This window comes from Rhipicephalus microplus, chromosome 2 (genome assembly GCF_043290135.1).
Source record: "Rhipicephalus microplus isolate Deutch F79 chromosome 2, USDA_Rmic, whole genome shotgun sequence".
NCBI lineage: Eukaryota > Metazoa > Arthropoda > Arachnida > Ixodida > Ixodidae > Rhipicephalus > Rhipicephalus microplus.
In genome coordinates, this window is record NC_134701.1 from 289,668,168 (window position 1) to 289,689,037 (window position 20,870).

Below are 20,870 nucleotides of genomic sequence, written 5' to 3' on the forward strand. Positions count from 1 at the left end.
TGATTTTTAAGGAAAAGTTGGAACCAGTACTGGTGACTTGTTGGCATGTGCGCATGTACGGGCATACTTCGCATCGCGGTTTTTGACAAGGATGGCACCCGATCGTGTCAGGACTGTCTGCTTTCGACGATGATGACGATGAGAGTATGTCTCGAATAGTTTTAGCCTTGCGATACACTGCTTTAGGTGGTTCGGTGAAAATGGTTCTCAAGCGTTCACTTTCCATTAGAATATTGTGGTGCTTTCCCAGCACATTCAAAACACGCGGAACTGACGCAGAATGGGTAAGGACAAAGTTTGTCTGCGGTGAGGGAGTCGAGTTTTCAGCAGTGCACAACAGCGTTCTACGAATATCCATGTCGGCACGTTTTATTGCGTCATCAATTAATTGCGGCGGATATTTTTGTTTGACTAGAGCATCCTTTAGTGTTCTGCAGTTTTTTTTTTTTGAAACTCTGATTGCTCTGAGCAGATTCTTTTAAAGCGTAAGGCCTGACTGTAAGGGATGCTAGTTTTGCAATGTTTCACGTGGCAACTGTCAAAGTGATCATCCACTATGGCCGCACCGCAGGGAACTTGGTTACTTAGAAAGCACATGTTTACTACAACTAATACTTCTCCTGAACATGCTAGCATTGCTTTATAAACCATTCCATTATGTTGCTATCACATTCATTGCGTCGCTGTTTTCGCGAAACTGCTACTTTTTTTCATTATTCTTTCAGGTACTCCTGGTACGTAACGTCGATCAACGATTGGACCATGACTTCGAGATAAACTGGTCATAATAGCACTTGACATGGTGGTCTGAAATTTCGAGCCATGCTCAACGGAAGTTGCAAGCATTGCGCAGTGTACTGAATAAAATTAACAGCAGCGTTAACAGGTTTGGTCACTACAGCAGCCTTAGATGAACTTAAATGCGCATGATGTCTTGAAGTTGCTCATAGATATGGAAGAATCGATGTGCTTCGTGTTGTTATTATTACCACCCGCAACATAGGGAAGAAACAATATTTATATGCGCAGGGAAGACAAAATTAAAAGAACTCACCGCAGCTACTTCTTTCGGGATTTTTCTATGTAAGTGAATCCTCTTCAAAAGATGGCACGTAAGCGCATAAATCACCCTATGGGCAAAGCATGGTGCTACACTGCTGACCCAAAGATCAGATACCGGCCACGGCAACCACAGTTTCGCTGTAACTAGATGTAGGTGCGCATTGAACAAGCCCAGGTGGTGGAAATTTCCGGAGTCCTCATAACGATGCCATAGTTTTGGGTCTGTAAACCCGGACAATAATAATTGCTTATTTCAGGAAAAACTCGCAAAGCTTGTCATTGCGTAAATATATTAAGAATGACGACATCATATGCCGACCATTGAACAGGACATTGTTCAATCAAAAGCAACGTGCGCACTCAAGTCACTCAAAAGCAACGTGCGCAACATCAATGACCACGCTGGCTGCATCTTGGTCGCCTGATACCAAGTTGCTTGTGTAGTTCACGACGGCATGCCCTTCGGACTGTTCAGTCGGGGACACGGTGAGGTTTATCAGCGTCATGTAGAGCACGATCGTCAGGGCCTTGATGATGAAGCCGGGAACGATCTGCCAAATACATGTGCACACTTATGGAGCTACTTATGGAGACCACACACGCATGCTCTTGGAGGCCATAGTGGAGCACTTAGGACATGCAAAAATTATCACTCACTTTCGGATAAGTACGGGACTGCAAACGGAACTTGGGCCAGTTTTTCATCATTTGAATATTGCAGTATAGAAAACTCACTGTGGTTCAAGGCCGAGCATGTACTCGGCGTCTTTTAGACTGCTTGCACTAAACAGCTCGTGGTCACGTAACTTCAGCAGAAATGTCACGTAGGACATTATCAGTCAAGCGTGACATCGCTGTAAATCCTGGCTCTGGTAGTAGTGGCATTGGTAAAACGGTAAGAACATGAACATTCTTGTGCGTGTTAATGCCACCCTCTCCCCTGTGTGTTAATACACTGAATAAAAAAGGGGGGGAGGGGGTAGGGCTTGTGTAATATGATTACACAGGTCCCACACGTAATCATCATTGTGAAATTGCCGAGTGCCGCACTTGACGTGTTATATATGGTAATTCATTTTTCGTTCACTTCATTAGCGCATATAATCGCTATGCGGTGTTTCCATTGAATAAAAGAAGCGGTATTTAAACACCTCAGTTGTGTGTGTGACGTTACACGACACGTAATAACATGCGTAATAACACTTGGCGCTGCTCACAGGTGCGGCTTCATGGCAATTCTTGCGACATACGTCATCGCTCATGCTGTATCATGGTGGCCCCGCCACGGTGGTCTAGTGGCTAAGGTACTCGGCTGCTGACCCGCAGGTCGCGGGATCAAATCCCGGCTGTGGCGCTGCATTTCCGGTGGAGGCGGAAATGTTGTAGGCCCGTGTACTCAGATTTGGGTGCACGTTAAAGAACCCCAGGTGGTCAAAATTTCCGGAGCCCTCCACTACGGCGTCTCTCATAATCAAATAGTGGTTTTTGGACGTTAAACCCCACAAATCAAATCAAATCAATCATGGTGGTACCCTCATAGACACATTAGAGCTAACGAATCCCTAAACATATCCTATGGAGGTTCCATACTATTGTTTGAACCGAGGTGAATTGTTGAGTGAAAGAACGCTTCAGAATGCGTGGGTCAGTTGCGAGTGATTACAGCTTGCATTGGGGCTACTTTGAATGACATGGTAATACCTGCAAAAAGCGTGCTAAAGAAGCATGGAAACTGTGAGGCCCTAGGAGCTCTACAAGTTGTGTAGTTGAGTAGCCATAGAAGAGAACCTATGGCCTTCATTGCTCCAAGTATACAATGGATTCAAGCCCATGATAGTTGTGACAAAAAATGAGGATAAGCTTAAACAGCAATAATAGATGCGAATAGTGTGCTATCCGGAAAACTTGGTGCACGTGTAAGTTATATATACCCGTAGACTGTACTTTAGATAGGCAGTGGTCGCACGCATTTTTTTTTTTACACAACCATATTCACAGTAAAGTTCTGTTAGTCAGGCTGCAAATTTCATGCTCAGTTCGCACTTCAGCAATAGCGAGTGTGCTGTATACATATCTACAGTGGGCGCAGCCTAAATTCTTTTTTAATGAAATGTTTATCGATGTGCTTAGTGTAGGCGGTTACGTCCACGCGTGAGGGTGTTTCTAGACTGAAGCGTTGTTTTTGAGCTACAAATCAGATGCAACTTGAAAATGGGTTGAATGAGCTAGTGGCATGCGCCACAGCATCATTCTTATACTATCGTTCTTATTGCAAAACGATGGTTTCTGATCTCCACTTGTCACTAGAATATGCAATTAACTAACGCGTGAGTAGCTGCATGCTGTACTTGACAAAAAGCGTTAATTATCAGAGTTCGATGGTTTGAATAGTCTATGGCAGTGGTGGCTACCAGCGCACTTCGCGATTACAAAAAAAAAGTACAGAAGTTGGCAAAAGCATGCGAATGCGCTGTTATGGCACACAGACGTCTTTTCAAGCGATCACGCAACTATCACAGAACATATTTCAACTGTAAAAATAAGCCATGATAAGACACATTAGTTTTCGATTTCGTATGAAGTTCCTACATTGAAAATCAAGGAGCAGGGAGCTTGTGTTGGGCTTCAGCCCACACATTTCACGAATTTCTTAGCGTTCTTTCGTAGAGGATAATATACGGCCGACTTCGACTGACTTACGAACCCGAATCGAAGCAAAGTGGCACGTGGTAAGATCTGTGTGACATGGTTATTTTCTGCGGGGCTGGTTGTAACACTACCTGGTTACCTCCCGTTCACTTGCTCGAATAAGGGGGTTAACGATTTCTGTCAATGCGGTGGCAGTACACTAACCATTTGAAGCGAAGTCATGCTGCCCAACTCGAAGGCCATGGCGTTGTTAGGGCTCGCCGATGGAAGGATCAGGCTCAGCTGGCACACCACACTCACCAGTAGGAGGAAGAAGAGCGGCTCTCGTTTCAGCTCTCGAGACTGCGATGAACAAAGTCAACGGTTTCGCGACTAGTCAACTTGCTCCGGCAGATCTTTGAGCGAGTGAAGGTGTCACTTCCTGGTGGCGCAATAAGAGTATAAATACCGGTGATATCAATTCAGATTTGTCCTTAAAGGGGTAGAAACAAAAAAAAATTCAGTTTTATTGCACTTAATAAAAAGACAAGCTTTCATGGGTCAAGAAAATGTACTTGAAAAGTTGAGCGTGCTTTGAAACATCAACTAGAACATGATGTCTAAAAGCTAGTTTTGGTTCTTAGGCTATCTTGACATCACGACACATTAAAAGATTCTGGCCACATGCTGTTTTCATATCATTTAAGGCTGTAGCGCCCATATAGACTACAATTGCAACTGCTACTGTACTGTTTTTTTTTTTTTTTTGCTTGATTTCTGCCGAGATAGCCTGCGTGCCAGCGCTCGTGACCAAGCCCGAAACGAAAGCTCGCAGCCGATGCTCGAACAAAGCAGACGCCCACACACCCCCACATTCACTTTAAAAAAGGACGGCGCTTTTGGTCTATGCTTAAAGGATTATCGACTGCAGGACTCACGCAATGCTATCGATACATGCACCCTTCGTGCGACGGGGATCGTCGGTTCGTTTCATTTCTGCTTAGGCCGCGTTCGTCCTCAGCATTTGCACGCTTTTAGTCATGCGTAGAACATAGAACTCGCGGGTCAATGTTATTGATTTAGACTTTATGCGAAGCCTGAAAGTGACGGCAAAAACCCGTTAAGATAGTTCATTGCGATATGGCTATCGCGATAAAACGAAAATGGAGCAATGAAGTGCTGCTCACAACGCGCTGCCATTGGACACCGGTTTTTTAGTAAGTAAAGATTATAGGAAGTGAGCGTTTTCTTGGAATGCAACAGCCGAGATGCACGGACGTCATTGCTGTCAAAACATTGATTTCCGTAATCACAGTTAAACAGTGCCAGGGACCACCAGAGGCAAGACGAGGAGTATTACCCGTGCAGAAGGCACACTGGTCTGTTCTCACCGACGCTATTTTATTACGACTATGAACCAACTATCCCAAACGCGCATCTTGACAAGTTTCATTTTCATAGGCCTGCACATCAAACAATGACATGATAGGTCAGACTGAGTAGACCTGCCGTGGTGGTCTAGTGGTTAAGATGCTCGGCTGCTGGCCGGAAGGTCGCGGGATCAAATTGAGGTTGCAGCAGCCGCATTTTCGGTTAGGGTGAAAATGATTGAGGTCCGTGTACATTGATTTAGGCGCATTCGAAGGTGGTCAAAATTTTGGGAGTGTCCCGTGTCGGTGTCCCTCATAGTAATATAAGACGTATAAAACCCAACAATTATTATTACAGTCTAACTGAGTAATGATGACGTGACGTCAAGAGAACAGACTTTCAACTTGGCGTCCCCTCCTCCCCTAAGTGATTCGGTGTGAGGTATGGTGGGAAGTGGGGGGTGTTTGCCCTGTGCGCAAGCACGAGCACAATGATGAAAGCGTTGAGAGCCACGCGAGACTTGATATGCACCGACGTACAACCCTGTATCCGATCCTGGTGAAGTAGCGCAGCCGACTCTTGAAGGTGGTCAACTCGCCGAAGCAGCCCATAACGAGAACCGCGATGTACTGGTGGTAGAAAGGCGGAAGGGCCAGGTTGAGCAGCTTCTCCTCGAGCATCCTGTACACGCCGTTATTCTGCGAACCAAATAACGGTGCGAATGACTGACGCCGAATTGTGTTGCGTTGCCACATAGGAACATCTGTGAATGGCGAGGAGAGTACTCTAACAAGCGTACATGTGGTCATATATATAGAACTCCTGCCTTTTTTTGCAATGGTGCTGTAAATATTTTTTTTATTTCGAATGTCTGCTCGCAGGCATAATAATTTTTTCAAAAACACACATACAAGTTTTCTTCATGTATGAAGTCTAATAGAGAACGGTGGTGTGCTCCACGAAGCGAGCGGTCAAAGTCGGGTGGTCGGCCAGGCCCGAGACCTGTTGCACGGATGTGACGGCGACGACTTAATTGCAGACCAGTGCAGGTCCACAGTAAGTGTGAGGTAGTTACATCTTGGATTGGGGCGTCACAAAATGGGCGTGATGTGCCATAGGGGCCTCGGTACTTTTGAGCCCAAAGGGCGGCCACGGATGGGGTAAGCGCAATCCCAACACGAAGCCCCCGCAACGTAACTTTCTCTCGGTGGGTTATAGGTTCTATAGATGCGTGTATATTTTTTCTTTGCGTCAGCAAAAACGTATGTGCCACACTAATTCGTCGAATCCCAACACTTCTACCAATTCACCGAAAATGAAAAAGCGTACACAATAGCGGCACACATCCGGCCTGGCAACTGTTAAGTCCTTGTCTGTAGCAGTGTAGCAACGCAGCGCAAAAGTGCTAGCACCTTTCGGACAAGCCCGCTACACATGAGCAGTTACCTTGTTCGACCTCGGGCGTACTAGACAGGTTTTTCAACAAGCAAATCTGATGCGGTTCACTGAAGAGGCTCAATGTTTGCACGCACAGGGCCACTATTTCTATTGTTTGGCGAGTGAAATTTTTTATGCCGATGAGAATGAGCAGGTCCGCGGCCAGCTACTTTTCGCCTATGACGAAGCAACGCGATTTGTCGCCACAATTGAGAAACTTCAGTACAGCTCCAAGCGAAACTGCTGCATGGACCTTGTTAGGCGCAGCCATCTTTGTTTTTTCTACCACGTGTTACCAGCACACGGAGCGTTTTCTGGAGTTGCCAATACGCTAGGCGTAGTGCACGTCGAATGAGAAAAGTGTCAAATAAGAATAAAATAAATTTCTCGCATGCGTATATCACGCCACTACTGTTTATCTCTCTCTCTTCTCAGGTCTTTATCGAGCTTGCACTTTCAGAAGGTCCACGTGAACGTGATATTGTTGCTTACTTATACAAAGTCTATATATAGAATCACAACCGCGAGTCATTATTCATGTATACAGTGTCACCCTTCCTCAGCGTTCATTTTTTGTTTCTTTCGCACTTCAAGTGAAAACTGATTTCTGATGCTGTAAAGCATTGGTTGGAGCACAATACCAGATGTGCAGCCCTTTTATGATCCTCGTCTGACGATAATTTACACGTTATACGAAGTACTCCTTTATTCACATATTATTCGGAGGAATCGTTACAAAACGTAACTGAAAGCATGGCTGACTCCAGCAAGCCGGACACATACGGTAAGATTTCTGCGAAGTAGCTTCATACCCTCTAATGAAGGCTCGTCGCTCTCTCCACTCACTAGAGCCTTTTAGGCTGTAATTAAGCGCTATGTAATGACGCTTTGGCCCCGAGGTTGAAGGTCAGCGTATGGGCAAAGATGGCGTAATTAGCCATAAAGAGCGTTTAAATTACATTAATAAATACTTTTCTAGAATTTTCAAAATATATTTATGTTATCTTTCAATACGCCTTGCTGATTGACATTATGAAGTACACTTCATTTTTGGGAAATACAAAATACACGACACAATATTCTGAGCTTGCTCATTCAAATTTCGGGCTCAGAATGTTGCAGCAAAATAATACTAACTTGCATTTTGACTAGTTTCTTTTTTTTTTTGCTGTTTTGTGAGTCGTTTAACTTTAGCAAAACGAGAGCCGTCAGATGCACGTGGTCAGTACTCTTTTTTATAAACTTTCTCTTCTAGGTTTTGGAAATTATATGTTAAATGAACTGATCGCTTCTCCTTCAACAAGAACAAAATAATCACTGCATAACGTAATAACTGTATGTCCAGCACACTTTTGGGTGTAATAAAATGTGGTTGTACTTTGCTTAGTACAATGGGACTTCGTGGGAGCGCACATGTGCCCATTGTTCGCTGCCTCAAAAATTGAACCAGCTACTTCTACCATTTCTACCAGAAATTGAACCAGCTAGAAAAATTGGATTTTTTTCGGTTATGTGATAATCACAAGACTGCGACTGATGCCGCCGTGAAAGACCATCATTGTTTTTATTGTCGCTTCTAACCCAAACATAACATTTACGAGAATGAGGGCAATGACGATGGTACAAATAGATGTCCTCTGCCGACTAAAAAAAAAACATGGAACAAAAAAAACGTGCGGAGGATATTTTTGTTTTGATCCAGGGAATAGTTTTGTTTCGTAAAGGCCAAAGGCAAAATTATGGGTGCTATGCTGACGAACGGCCACACAGTAGTTTCTATGCTCTGTAACCAGGTGGCGATTCACTGCAAAGTTAAAAACAAAACAAAAACGTAGTGCCATTGCCAACAATATTCAGCAGCGCTAACAATGCGATGAATGGGGCTGAGCTCTACGATCATGCTGCGAATAACTACAGATATTTTATTTCTGAGAAAAAGTGGTGCCTGAAAAGTGGCACCCTGAGAAAAAGTGGACATGGCGGCAGTACGCAACCACTCCCTTGTTCGACTGTGGTAGCCTCAGTGTTAACGCGTTAGCAAGAAACGAACATTACGACTTTGCATGTCTACAGCATCAATGGACAAACCATGCCCTCCGTAACAAGATAAATATGATCCATTCTTGCAAGATGCGAAGCTTTAGTGAAAATACGTGGCAACTCGCGCTTTCAATGATAACCCACAGCGCACACATATGAGTTTCGCGAGATTTTCTGAAGCCACATAGGTTTGCTAAATGTTATTGTCCGACCTTTTCAGTTGAAGCTTACATAGAGCATTCGTCAGTGCTTTTGAAGTGCCTGAATCCTATAACATTGCACGCGGAAGGTCACATGAGCTCGCGAGTTATCCTTGATTGGCCAGCACTGTAGCGCTTGCTTTTGTACGTTTGTTGGCAGAGCTATTTGCTAGTTCACCGGTTTGAGGGCAAAATGTTGTCCGCTCCAAGTTAACATGGTGACGCGGAGCTTTCGAAGTCATTTGGTGGAGAAAATGTTTCAAATTGTTTTCAGCAGTGATGTCGAAAGATACCATATTGACGACGAAGTTTTGGCATTGGAGGTAAACGGCTGCAAAAGCATCGAGAGTTACAGTGACGAATAGCTATATCAGCTTCTTACTCGCGAGAAACGAGTTGCACTTCACGTCCTCTCGTGCGTTAATATATTCACCTGCGTAAGTCACTTCGGTATATTCAGTGTGGAATATCCTTGAGCGAGACCAGAATAAATGTATAGTTATTCTGTTGCATTTTATACAGCGGAAATATTGTGGATATTATGGCCCGCGAATGCCCTCGTGCTAGAACAGTGAAGTGAAATGGTTGAAGCGATTAAACGTGCAGTCACGGCCGTTATCAACGCTTCTTGGCTAATTGCTCCTGTGCTTCACCGGTACCTTCCGAATGGCATTATTGTTCGAATAATTTTTCGCTACGCCGTAGAAGTTGACATTGCCAAAAGCATATGTGTGTCTTCTTTTCGAAAATCATGTTTCGATCGTGCTCATCGAACCTGCAACATCCAGTGCGGTGAATTGTGGACGGCTAGAGTCGGGGCATGGCTGTGGCCATAAGCGTGCGCATAGGTGGAACAGGGGGAGAAGGTGAGAGGGGAACGCAAAGCCAGCCCCGTACATTGGCATAATAAGGAGCTGCTACACGAACCTTACTCCACCCCCCCCCCCCCCCACCCCCCAACACCTTTAAGGGGAACCCTTTACGCGCATGACTGTGACACGAGTGCTACAGGCACTGCGCCGTGCTCCCGACCGGGTTTGAGAAATTAGGTGTTTTTTCTCATCTTCTAACCACTACCACCACCCACCACCACACGAGCGCTTTACTGCACGGGATGTTCAATGCTTGTGTATTTGCGCAAGTAACGCCGATGGCGCATTGCTCGCAAACCATCACCGCGTTAAACATTCAGCTCCGCGCAGCAGCGATGACGCTACGGGCTGGCGTCCTATTACTGTGGCAATTCCACCAGGCGGCTCGGCACATACTACTTAGGAGTGTCATTCAGTTGATATGTTGATTATGTTTCATGCAGTTTTTTGTAGCACGCTCAGAATTTCGCAAAGCGTCGTTCATGCATGGTAACAGGGCGGACCCTTCAGTCACGAAACAAGATGCATTGTCAAAAAACGTGTGAAATTCGCGTCGCATATTTCCAAGGCACTCAGCATTACATTCCAAGAAAGAAAATGAAGGAATGTGTTGTTCTGTATGAGTTTGAGGAGGTAAAGTTAATTTGTGTGCAACTAATTATCTTCCTACTCTGCCAACAGTCGGCTTCAGTAATTGTAAGAAACGAATCAACTATTTGAAGCGAAATGCATGCAGTTTTTTTTTTGTTGTATTCATTGCGAGCGCAGAATAAAAAAACTGTTCACGTCGGTCCTGAAACGCGGCACGTCGAATGATCGTCGAACAGGGTAGTGTCTCCAGCAAAGTCATCAAACGCAGCAATATGCAGCAAAATGAAATCAAACAATTGCTATGCACTTAGGAAGCATGCAGGAATGTGCACACCGAGTTTCGGACTATTTGATGAAACACGCTATGTGTGACGCAGCTTCGAAGTTCGCGTATAGTTCGTGGGCATTGCGAATAGTTTACTCGAAAGTAAGCTGGAAACAAATTTTCCTGAAATTATCTGGTTCAAGTAATTCAAAGCATTACTAAGCTAGTAGTTCAAAAGTCATTGATGTTACCTTCGACACTACAGAAAAAAGTGACCTCATTACTCTAAATTTCAATTGGGGGAGGGGGGTTAGTTGGCAAGACATTATTTTGAGAATTTCAACTGCGCCGAGGACAGGACATCCCACCAGAAGAGTACATTGTTGGTCACTGTAGAAAATTTTACCTACCGTTTCAAAAGGTACAAATTTTTGATCAGACGAAGGTGTCAGGGCAAATTAGAAACCAGAACGCAGCTGAACTTTTGGGACCTTTTTTCATAGCGAGGCAAGTCCCAGACAAAATTCTAAAATATTTACTCCGACTTAACTGAACAAAAATATTCGAAAATCACACAGATGTTTCGCCACCTATCCGGGTGGCATTTTCAGTATACAGCGACATCAAATGAACGAAGGTTGCCTAGTTTACTGCTAGTCACATATGTCTTTTGAACGACCGGTAGGGGGCCGCGTTTGTTGGAAGCCAATTCGTCTGATGTTTCACCCCATATGCGGGTAGCATCGTCAGTATACAGCGACATCAAATCAGTGAAGTTTGCACAGTCCACTGCAAGTCACATATGTCTCTTTGAACGACCGTTAGGTGGCCGCGGTTGTTGTTGGAAGCCAATTTGTTGTGATGGATGAACCACTATTCTAGGAGTTTTTCCCCGCTTTCTCTTGTTATACTCTTCTTAAGTTGGAGTAAATATTTGGAAATTGTGATCTCACATGGCTTTAGGAACATTTTTGCATGTCTCAGGCAAGTTCACTAGCGAGCTATCAGCTTACCTTCTAAACAAAGAGCTTGTTACCTTGGTGACGCAAGGACTCATGGAGAAAAAACGCAATACAGTCATGCGATTTTGATTGTTCTCACGGATCAAGGTCATTGTGACGCGATTAACGAACTTGCGGGGCAGGGAGTAGAGAACACTACTATACCTCTATGGCCGTGGTGATTGTGGAGGAGCTGCCCAGGATGAAGATGACACCCCAGGGCAAGCGTTTCAGCATATCGACCCATTCGATTATCTGCGTCTGGTGCGCCTTGGGAAGGATGTCCGCAGGAAAAAGAAAAGCCAGCATGCCCACAACGATGCCCACAGATGCGTCCGTCAACTCCCTGAAAAGCGTCTCGTTAGGTATCTGGTGGCAAGACATTGGTTTGTAAGCGAAAAATAAACTTTGTATGTAGATATGGAAAAGCCACAGCTTCATCGCAAAAGCAAAGAAATGAATTCAATAGCATCGAATTGGAAGTCACGCGAACAATGGCAAGCAGATCAAAACGTGCCCCGCGTTGCTCACCCACAGATGACACACGAAACGTATACTCGCCCGCACATATAAACGTAGATAAGTGTCTCAGTTGTTACCTCACTGTGTCTGAAAAACGCGCCCTTTTCGAAAACGGAGACTGTGCAGCAAGTGCAGTGACCCTTGTTCGCCGGTAACTACAACAGAATCGTTCCGGTGAAAGCCCAAAGCGTACGAACTCCCCCATCCCCGCGAGACAAGTGCGTGCACGCGTGAGCATTCACTCCCCATCTCCGCGGGGAAAACTACGCGTGGGAGATGAGAGCGCGCGCCACCCCGTCCACCCCATCGTGACAATCTGGCGACGCGCGCTCATTGCGCCATCACACTGGTAATGCTGAAAAACACAAATGTTCCCCTGAGATGGGCATCGCCAGCGGTAAGTGGTAGATATAAATATCCATTCCGTGCACCGGAAACTTTTCATATATATATATATATATATATATATATATATATATATATATATATATATATATATATAAGGGAAAGAAGTGTATACCTAACGGCTCGTTTTTCCGTGTTTTTAACACAATATTAATGAGATATAACAGACAGTAATGCCAAGGAATGTACAGGGGAAGTTATTAAAATCAATGGAATATAAATAAGAAGAAAGAAAAGTGGATGAAAAAATTACCAACTGTGAGCAGGAATCGAACCTACGACCTTCGAATTACGCGTTCGATGCTCTAACCACTGAGCTATCACAGCGGCCCTCCCTCCATCCACTTTTTTGGGTTTATCTGTGAATTTAGAAGTAGGAGCGACAGTCAGCGCCATCTATAAGCCAAACAACGAGTGTGAAAACACTCTTATGCGCATGTTTGGCGTCACGTAGCACGTGAACTTAATATGAGCGGGCAGCTGATTAATTGTCCCTCTTATACAACCTAAACACACCAAGTCTGCCAGTACGAGACCCTCGTTCAATGAAATAAGGGAAAGAAGTGTATACCTAAGGGCTCGTTTTTCCGTGTTTTTAACACAATATTAATGAGATATAACAGACAGTAATGCCAAGGAATGTATAGTAATAAGGAATGTATAGTAATGCCAAGAATGTATAAGAGGGACAATTAATCAGCTGCCCGCTCATATTAAGTTCACGTGCTACGTGACGCCAAACATGCGCATAAGAGTGTTTCCACACTCGTTGTTTGGCTTATAGATGGCGCTGACTGTCGCTCCTACTTCTCAATTCACAGATAAACCCAAAAAAGTGGATGGAGGGAGGGCCGCTGTGATAGCTCAGTGGTTAGAGCATCGAACGCGTAATTCGAAGGTCGTAGGTTCGATTCCTGCTCACAGTTGGTAATTTTTTCATCCACTTTTCTTTCTTCTTATTTATATTCCATTGATTTTAATAACTTCCCCTGTACATTCCTTGGCATTACTGTCTGTTATATCTCATTAATATTGTGTTAAAAACACGGAAAAACGAGCCCTTAGGTATACACTTCTTTCCCTTATTTCATTGAACGAGGGTCTCGTACTGGCAGACTTGGTGTGTTTAGGTTGTATAAGAGGGACAATTAATCAGCTGCCCGCTCATATTAAGTTCACGTGCTACGTGACGCCAAACATGCGCATAAGAGTGTTTTCATACTCGTTGTTTGGCTTATAGATGGCGCTGACTGTCGCTCCTACTTCTAAATTCACAGATAAACCCAAAAAAGTGGATGGAGGGAGGGCCGCTGTGATAGCTCAGTGGTTAGAGCATCGAACGCGTAATTCGAAGGTCGTAGGTTCGATTCCTGCTCACAGTTGGTAATTTTTTCATCCACTTTTCTTTCTTCTTATTTATATTCTATTGATTTTAATAACTTCCCCTGTACATTCCTTGGCATTACTGTCTGTTATATCTCATTAATATTGTGTTAAAAACACGGAAAAACGAGCCCTTAGGTATACACTTCTTTCTCTTATTTCATTGAACGAGGGTCTCGTACTGGCAGACTTGGTGTGTTTAGGTTGTATAAGAGGGACAATTAATCAGCTGCCCGCTCATATTAAGTTCACGTGCTACGTGACGCCAAACATGCGCATAAGAGTGTTTTCACACTCGTTGTTTGGCTTATAGATGGCGCTGACTGTCGCTCCTACTTCTAAATTCACAGATAAACCCAAAAAAGTGGATGGAGGGAGGGCCGCTGTGATAGCTCAGTGGTTAGAGCATCGAACGCGTAATTCGAAGGTCGTAGGTTCGATTCCTGCTCACAGTTGGTAATTTTTTCATCCACTTTTCTTTCTTCTTATTTATATTCCATTGATTTTAATAACTTCCCCTGTACATTCCTTGGCATTACTGTCTGTTATATCTCATTAATATTGTGTTAAAAACACGAAAAAACGAGCCCTTAGGTATACACTTCTTTCTCTTATTTCATTGAACGAGGGTCTCGTACTGGCAGACTTGGTGTGTTTAGGTTGTATAAGAGGGACAATTAATCAGCTGCCCGCTCATATTAAGTTCACGTGCTACGTGACGCCAAACATGCGCATAAGAGTGTTTTCACACTCGTTGTTTGGCATATAGATGGCGCTGACTGTCGCTCCTACTTCTAAATTCACAGATAAACCCAAAAAAGTGGATGGAGGGAGGGCCGCTGTGATAGCTCAGTGGTTAGAGCATCGAACGCGTAATTCGAAGGTCGTAGGTTCGATTCCTGCTCACAGTTGGTAATTTTTTCATCCACTTTTCTTTCTTCTTATTTATATTCCATTGATTTTAATAAAACTTCCCCTGTACATTCCTTGGCATTACTGTCTGTTATATCTCATATATATATATATATATATATATATATATATATATATATATATATATAAAGTGAACGACGGCGGCCGCTGACCTCCGGCGGCAAAATAAAATCCAGCCGAGAGTGTCCATATAATTGCTACTTGCTACTGGAATAAAAAAAAAATGTTAACACGCGCTGTCACTGAAGCCAACGTTACGACAACGAAGTTGTCTTCTTCATGATGAAAGTTCTTCGCACAAGTGTTAAAAAAAATTGAAGAGAGTTACGCAAGACGTACAAAACACATAGACATCTTCTTGAAAGGGGCTACCTTCAGTTGTCGCCTTGAAGCAACTCCGCTTGCAGAAACGTTAGCTTTCACGACTTTTTTTCATATCTGCACAAGGTTCCATCATCCCTGGAACTTCAGCCTCCCATACACTATTTTATGGCGGCGACCAGGGATCAGAATATTTAAACGCCACTTTCATTGGATGCGAGTAGCATATTCGATGTTCAACAGATTAAGCTTGCTGCTTGAGAATTGTTGTCCTCACTGTGCGCGCAAACAAGGGCGTTGGTGGTATTCTTCATATGTAACGGTTGATAACTGAAGACATCGGTAATTATTCGTTAAATGACGCACTGCTGCTCTTGTGCCACCTTTGTGGGTGAGAAACTAGTCATGCAGAAGAATTCCATTGGCTGAGAACGTCAAGCTAGCACTTCGGCTCGTTTTGTCTAGCAAGGGCGCTGCTCCCCTGTCTAAATGAATGCATTGCTGACTGCGAAACAAGTTTTAACCTTCGAGTGTTACGGAGCGTTGCAAACTGCCGAATATTTTAAGTGCAGAACACTTTAGGGAGCCGGGCTGCCGTATGCTGTCATCGTCGTATAGTACTTGGCGCAATGCAGGCAAAACTGCATATAGCTGCCGTTTGAGCGCACACTCGCTCCAAAGAGGATTGTTATTCTTGTTCTTCGAGCACTAGTATGATGATGCAGATAAATACAAATAAATAGAAAAGCACACTCCAAGAAAGGAGTAAAGAAAAAAAGAAACATAGCCCAGCTCGGCACTTCCTTCAGACCTTTTACTGTTTTGGTCATCGGGCTGAGGTAAAGAAAAGAGAATCTTCTTATTCTCGCCGAGGGCAAGGAGTATCGGAGACCATTCACGGTTGCTGTGATCGCAGCATTTAGAGAGCCAAAACGAGGAGACTCATGTCGCTGTCTGTCTACTTCTTTTCTTGTCCCTCGTCATTGGCGCTGTTTTTATATGAATAATGTCCTACCAACTCGCCCAAGCAACCACGTTAGAGACTCATTTGTTGAGATGGAAGAACTACCAAACGTGGTATGGCTGGCGCAACCGAGCTCTACGGGGTTCCAGATCAATTCGGTTCGGTCGCATTTTGATGTGGGCAAAATGCCAAAAGAAATCAAAGATTGAAAATTTTGGGGGACCCTTAAGCTTCGCCTTTAACAGTTGAACGCGATATCGAAATCCAGCCCCTAGTGCGCCCTTCAACCGCTTAGTGCATATTTATATGTTTTGTCACACACAAACACACACACGCACGCAAGCAGACACACACGCACACACACGCACACACACACACACACACACTGACACACACACACACACACACACACACACACACACATAAACACACGCACGAGCACACGCCCAAACACACGCACACAGTGTACATTGCACCAGTGCGTGCGCGCGTGTGGTACATACAGGTTTTTTATATAGAGCAAGAGTCACATAGCCTCCAAGATACACGCCGCACACTCGCCATCTCCGAGTCTATGAAGAGTCTCACAATGCCTCACAGATGGCAGCACATGAGCTAGCGTTTGCTGTTTGGTTGATCAACGCCCCTGGAAAGGCGTGATATGTTTTCCGCTAGATGAACATAGTTGTCCATATTTAGAGTTATTTTAAAGTTCCTCTGTGTTTTTAGCGGCGATGGCTGCACTATTCCGGCCTTTTTCGACATAGTTTAATGGCCTCCCAAATGCACCTACAAATCGCTGAATGGGCTCGTTTTCGTGGTGACCCCTGTCGAACAAAATGCGTTAAGGAGACTCCTTCAACTACATGACATTTATGTACTGTTTTTTCCCCGAATCTGCAAGTAACATTATGGCTTTGTGGTATAGGACACCTGCTTGCCACGCGAACGGCTTGGATTTGATCCTCAATGGGATCGAAAATTTTATTCTTTATTTTTTTTTTTTGCTTTCTCGATTTTTTGCTCACGGACGATTTTCCGCTTACAACCAACGCTGCCAACGCCGACGGCGGAATTCCTGCGACACGAGCTCTCTAACGCTATTGCGGTAACATAGGAACCACGTACTAGATTTAGGTGCATGTTGAGAAACCCCGGTGGCCAACGTCCCCCTCCCCCTACTCATATCATATTGTGATTTTGGCACTGAACACCAGAGTTTAGTTTTTTTTTGGGGCGTACCCTCAGGTAATGACACAACTTATTCAAAATAAGTACTTGCGATAACATTGCTATAATAACAACATGAACCAAGAAATCTAGCAAGAGGTCGGTAGTCTCTATACTAGAAACCGCCCATTTAAGAACAGCGCGGTGAAAGATATTTTAAATTTCTTGAAGCAAGGCTCACCTTTGAATGCCAAGGAATGTTCCCCAACCATTTTCCATGAATTTCGGCTCCCGCAAAATGAGCAGAATTATGGCTGTGCCGACCAGAAAGGCGGCGATGTACTCGCCGTAGCTGGGTGGACAAGAGAAACGTACCGTATCGTGAGCTACATCGCACTCGACGCCGCTCGCGTCACCTAAGCCTACGACTACTTGCAGGTTTTGCACAAAAATAGTTTTTAACTAGCCCTCTCGAGAACATTTTGGCTAGCCCCCTATAGACTCGTCTGCTTAGATGTAAGTAAGTGCACGTTCAAGGGGCCATGACATGGTCACTCACCAAATTGCGGTATTCTGCGAAGAATAGAAGTAGACAGTCTAATATCCGAGTACACATATAAAAAATGAATGGTGGAAGAGTGTTTCATTGCAAAAGCATCCCTAAAACTATGCAGCTATAAACCCCGCCCACCACCACAATTCCGTCATGGCGTGTGTGACGTCATGTGCCTCATGAGGTGGCACCGTCATCTTCTACCAAAGTTTCAGTCACTGCCAGTCGTTCAATTTTTAATGCCACGCTGAAGAAAGTTGAAATAGCTTCATTGCATGCTTAGTGCAACCGTGGTATTAACTCACATAGCATAGAATATGCGTGAAAATCACGTGTCATAACTCTTTAGACAACCCAGGTGGTCAAAATTTTTCGTTTTTCTCTTTTGCAGAAATAAAATTCATTCGTTCGTTCATTCATTCATTCATTATATCATTCATTTATTCATTCATTTTCGTAGCATCCGCTGTGACATCTCTCATAATCATATCTTGGTTTCAGGATGCAAAACAGTAACAGTTAGTGTGGTACTGGCATGAAAACCCCGAGAAATTATTAAATAAGAACCCCCTTCTGGTTTTAATAGGGTTCCTCCGGCGTCCCCAACTGAAGCGGGCCTCATAATCAAATCGTTCTTTTGGTGGGTCGAAACCCAGCACTATTATTCACAATTTAATGGTTGCGAAGGTTTCGACAATATCATGCAAACACCTATGTGAAGTCAGAGGCAATTAAGTTATCAGTGTCGTGAACGATGTGTCGCTTTCTGATTACAAGCATCGATGAAGCACAAAGCATTGCGCAAGCACAGATATTTTACAGGCTCTATACTTAGAGCTTGTCACAAAAGTAGTGGGCTCTTCTGTACCAACTACCCCTTCGACTTAACTCATTAAAAGTAATCCACACCATCAGGAAGCTGACGCGTACCTGACCTGTCCCATGATGTGCAGTCGATCCCGAATAACGACGGCGCTCTTCGGAGCAGTGGCCGTCTCGAGTATGTCGCTGTTCAAGGAGAGCGATAGACAGACAGGCACACAGGTTGACAAAAACAAGAGTTACGACTATATGCAAAAAGACGGTGCTTACTAATTCCGAGTGTGCACGTAGTAAATGATTCTGGCGGCGATTATCACGAGTGCCAAGCAGAAAGGTACGTGCACGAGAAGCCATGTGTGCAGGTTAAGGCTGGCGCTGGGCACTTCGGCGTTCCTTGAAGGAAAAGCAAACAACAAAGCACTGTTAGATCCATGCCCTCTGTACAGACGATAAACCAGCGAAGCAGCTCCTGTGTTTAGCAGCAGGTTACATATACGTTTGGCTTGGCTTTAATACATGGTTTCGCTTTCCGCACACGGTGCCTCACTATTGAACAGTAGTGCGATGTGCGGTTCATTTATACAGTGAGTAATGCTTTAATCGCAATGGTTAGTACTACCATATTTCACGGCTGTTACTCGGTGACAAAATGGGCTGCCATGTTCTCCGTGCGGGGTGGTCATTTTGTTGCATTGGCATCTGCTTACCATTTTGAGTGAACGCACTGCTGACTAATGAGGCTTGCGTAATAGCGATGGCATTTTGTGTGCATAGGACGGGTGTATACGCCTGGCCACACAAAGTGCAGCTTCGTTGCAATGCATCGTCACCAGAGTACGTCATATTAAGCCACTTAATGACAACTAATCGCTTTACTGCAACGTTTGGTTGGTCTGTCAAGGTTTCTTACAACTTCTTCTGCTTGTTACACGCATGAAATCACGTGCGTAGTCTTGCCGCACGTCTATTCTAAGTCGTCCAACTATTCTAAGTCGTCTGAGAATCATCGCCTGTCGCTACTCAGCAGAACCATTAGCAGTGGTTTAAATACGTTTGCTCCGATCGAAGGACTGATCCACTCTCCTCACGCCGACAATATCAAGTTGTCACAAACGGAAATGTCTTTACGACAAAGCGAACTTGCGCATGTTAATGAAGCTATAGTGAGACACACAAATAATGCCTTTTTTCTGTCCCCGTCATTACTTGTGCTATGTGTTTTGCTGTGAAGTATCTTGTGAAGACACAACGATGAAACACATGTCTATTAAACTAGTGAAGTAATAAGTGGCCCCAGGACGTAACTATGAATCATTCAAGACCATGTAACAGTCAAGACGCCTGTGCAATAACACAAGCAAGAACAATGCCACAGACAATTGTTTATTGTATTCGTAACTGCAGAGATGCCATGACATATTAACACATGAAGTGGACAACAAAGTTTTTGGCCGCGCAGATGAAAGGATACAAGTAATGATGTAAGGGTACATCTGTGCTTATATGCAAAGTAAACTGTCACAAACAGGTCAAGTCCGCACATACTTTCGAGGTAAGTCACTTGCTTTTTTCAGTTTCTCGTGTGGTCCCCTAGCTAAGATTAGATACAGAACACAATAGAGGCTTAACCTGCACAAATTTCATGTCTGAAGCCATTACGAAGCTTTAAAAGCTGGTAGACGTGCCTTGCAGAGCATAGAGTTCGCACAGAGTAACGTAACGAACATGCACACTCACATTTCTATATATTTTTTGAAGTAAACGTTAGCGTTTGACGCTCCGTGGGCGGCTGCTGCCCCGAAACTGGCTCCGTACGTCAATGCGAGCAGCACAGCGGCTCGGAGTTCTTTCGCTTTTCTGAAAGATAATTGTACAGGATCACGTTAAGCAGTAAGAACTTTAACAAAATCGCAAGTTCCCGATAAACTCCTACATCATGTTTCTTACAAGTAATTCACTTTTTTCTTGGTACGAACTACTTGGCAGCCAGCGCGTTTCCACATACCGCAACAACGAAATGTCCGATCACCACCTCGCGCGAAAAAGTCACGTGACCTGAAGAGAACCGTCACACGTGACATCACTGGAAGAGCGGCCAGTCGACGTCCACCATGGCTTTGGCAGTTGTAATGCTGGCAATGTAGTGCGGACCTTGACCGAGAATGACGTCAACTATGGGCACCGTGTGATATGGTTGAACCAAAAAGTTTCTCACAATAATACCTAGAGAGTAATGTGGCGTCATCGTCCACGCGAATTACGGAATATGTATCTGCGAGGCTTGTGTTGGCTGCTGTTCAGTGAGGCTCCGACTAGAAAGTGGATTCGAC

The 20,870-nt window shown here is 44.3% G+C and overlaps 2 protein-coding genes and 5 non-coding genes across 7 annotated transcripts in view; 5 read left to right on the forward strand and 2 right to left on the reverse strand.

The window, feature by feature from the left end:
- Nucleotides 1-883, forward strand: part of LOC119177892 (lysosomal alpha-glucosidase) — a 74,071-nt gene extending 73,188 nt beyond the window's left edge. Inside the window, exon 20 of the mRNA XM_075882241.1 lies at nt 726-883. Within this exon, the coding sequence (XP_075738356.1) occupies nt 726-788 (63 nt within the window). The 3' untranslated portion in view covers nt 789-883. The remainder of the gene's footprint in view (nt 1-725) is intronic.
- A 452-nt stretch (nt 884-1,335) lies between these two features.
- On the reverse strand, nt 1,336-18,924 carry LOC119162425 (solute carrier family 13 member 4-like). Its single transcript, XM_075882242.1, has 7 exons — nt 18,811-18,924; nt 18,649-18,726; nt 17,407-17,517; nt 11,633-11,813; nt 5,601-5,759; nt 3,916-4,053; nt 1,336-1,613 (listed from the first exon to the last, which is right to left on the reverse strand). Exons 2-7 carry the CDS (start codon nt 18,660-18,662, stop codon nt 1,428-1,430), a joined length of 789 nt encoding a protein of 262 aa, XP_075738357.1. The 5' UTR covers nt 18,663-18,726; nt 18,811-18,924; the 3' UTR covers nt 1,336-1,427.
- On the reverse strand, nt 12,649-12,721 carry TRNAT-CGU (transfer RNA threonine (anticodon CGU)). Its single transcript has one exon. It is a non-coding gene; the product is annotated as a tRNA-Thr (tRNA).
- TRNAT-CGU (transfer RNA threonine (anticodon CGU)) lies at nt 13,248-13,320 on the forward strand. The gene has a single exon. It is a non-coding gene; the product is annotated as a tRNA-Thr (tRNA).
- Nucleotides 13,704-13,776, forward strand: TRNAT-CGU (transfer RNA threonine (anticodon CGU)). Its single transcript has one exon. It is a non-coding gene; the product is annotated as a tRNA-Thr (tRNA).
- TRNAT-CGU (transfer RNA threonine (anticodon CGU)) lies at nt 14,160-14,232 on the forward strand. The gene has a single exon. It is a non-coding gene; the product is annotated as a tRNA-Thr (tRNA).
- On the forward strand, nt 14,616-14,688 carry TRNAT-CGU (transfer RNA threonine (anticodon CGU)). The gene has a single exon. It is a non-coding gene; the product is annotated as a tRNA-Thr (tRNA).
- Nucleotides 18,925-20,870: the final 1,946 nt, after the last annotated feature.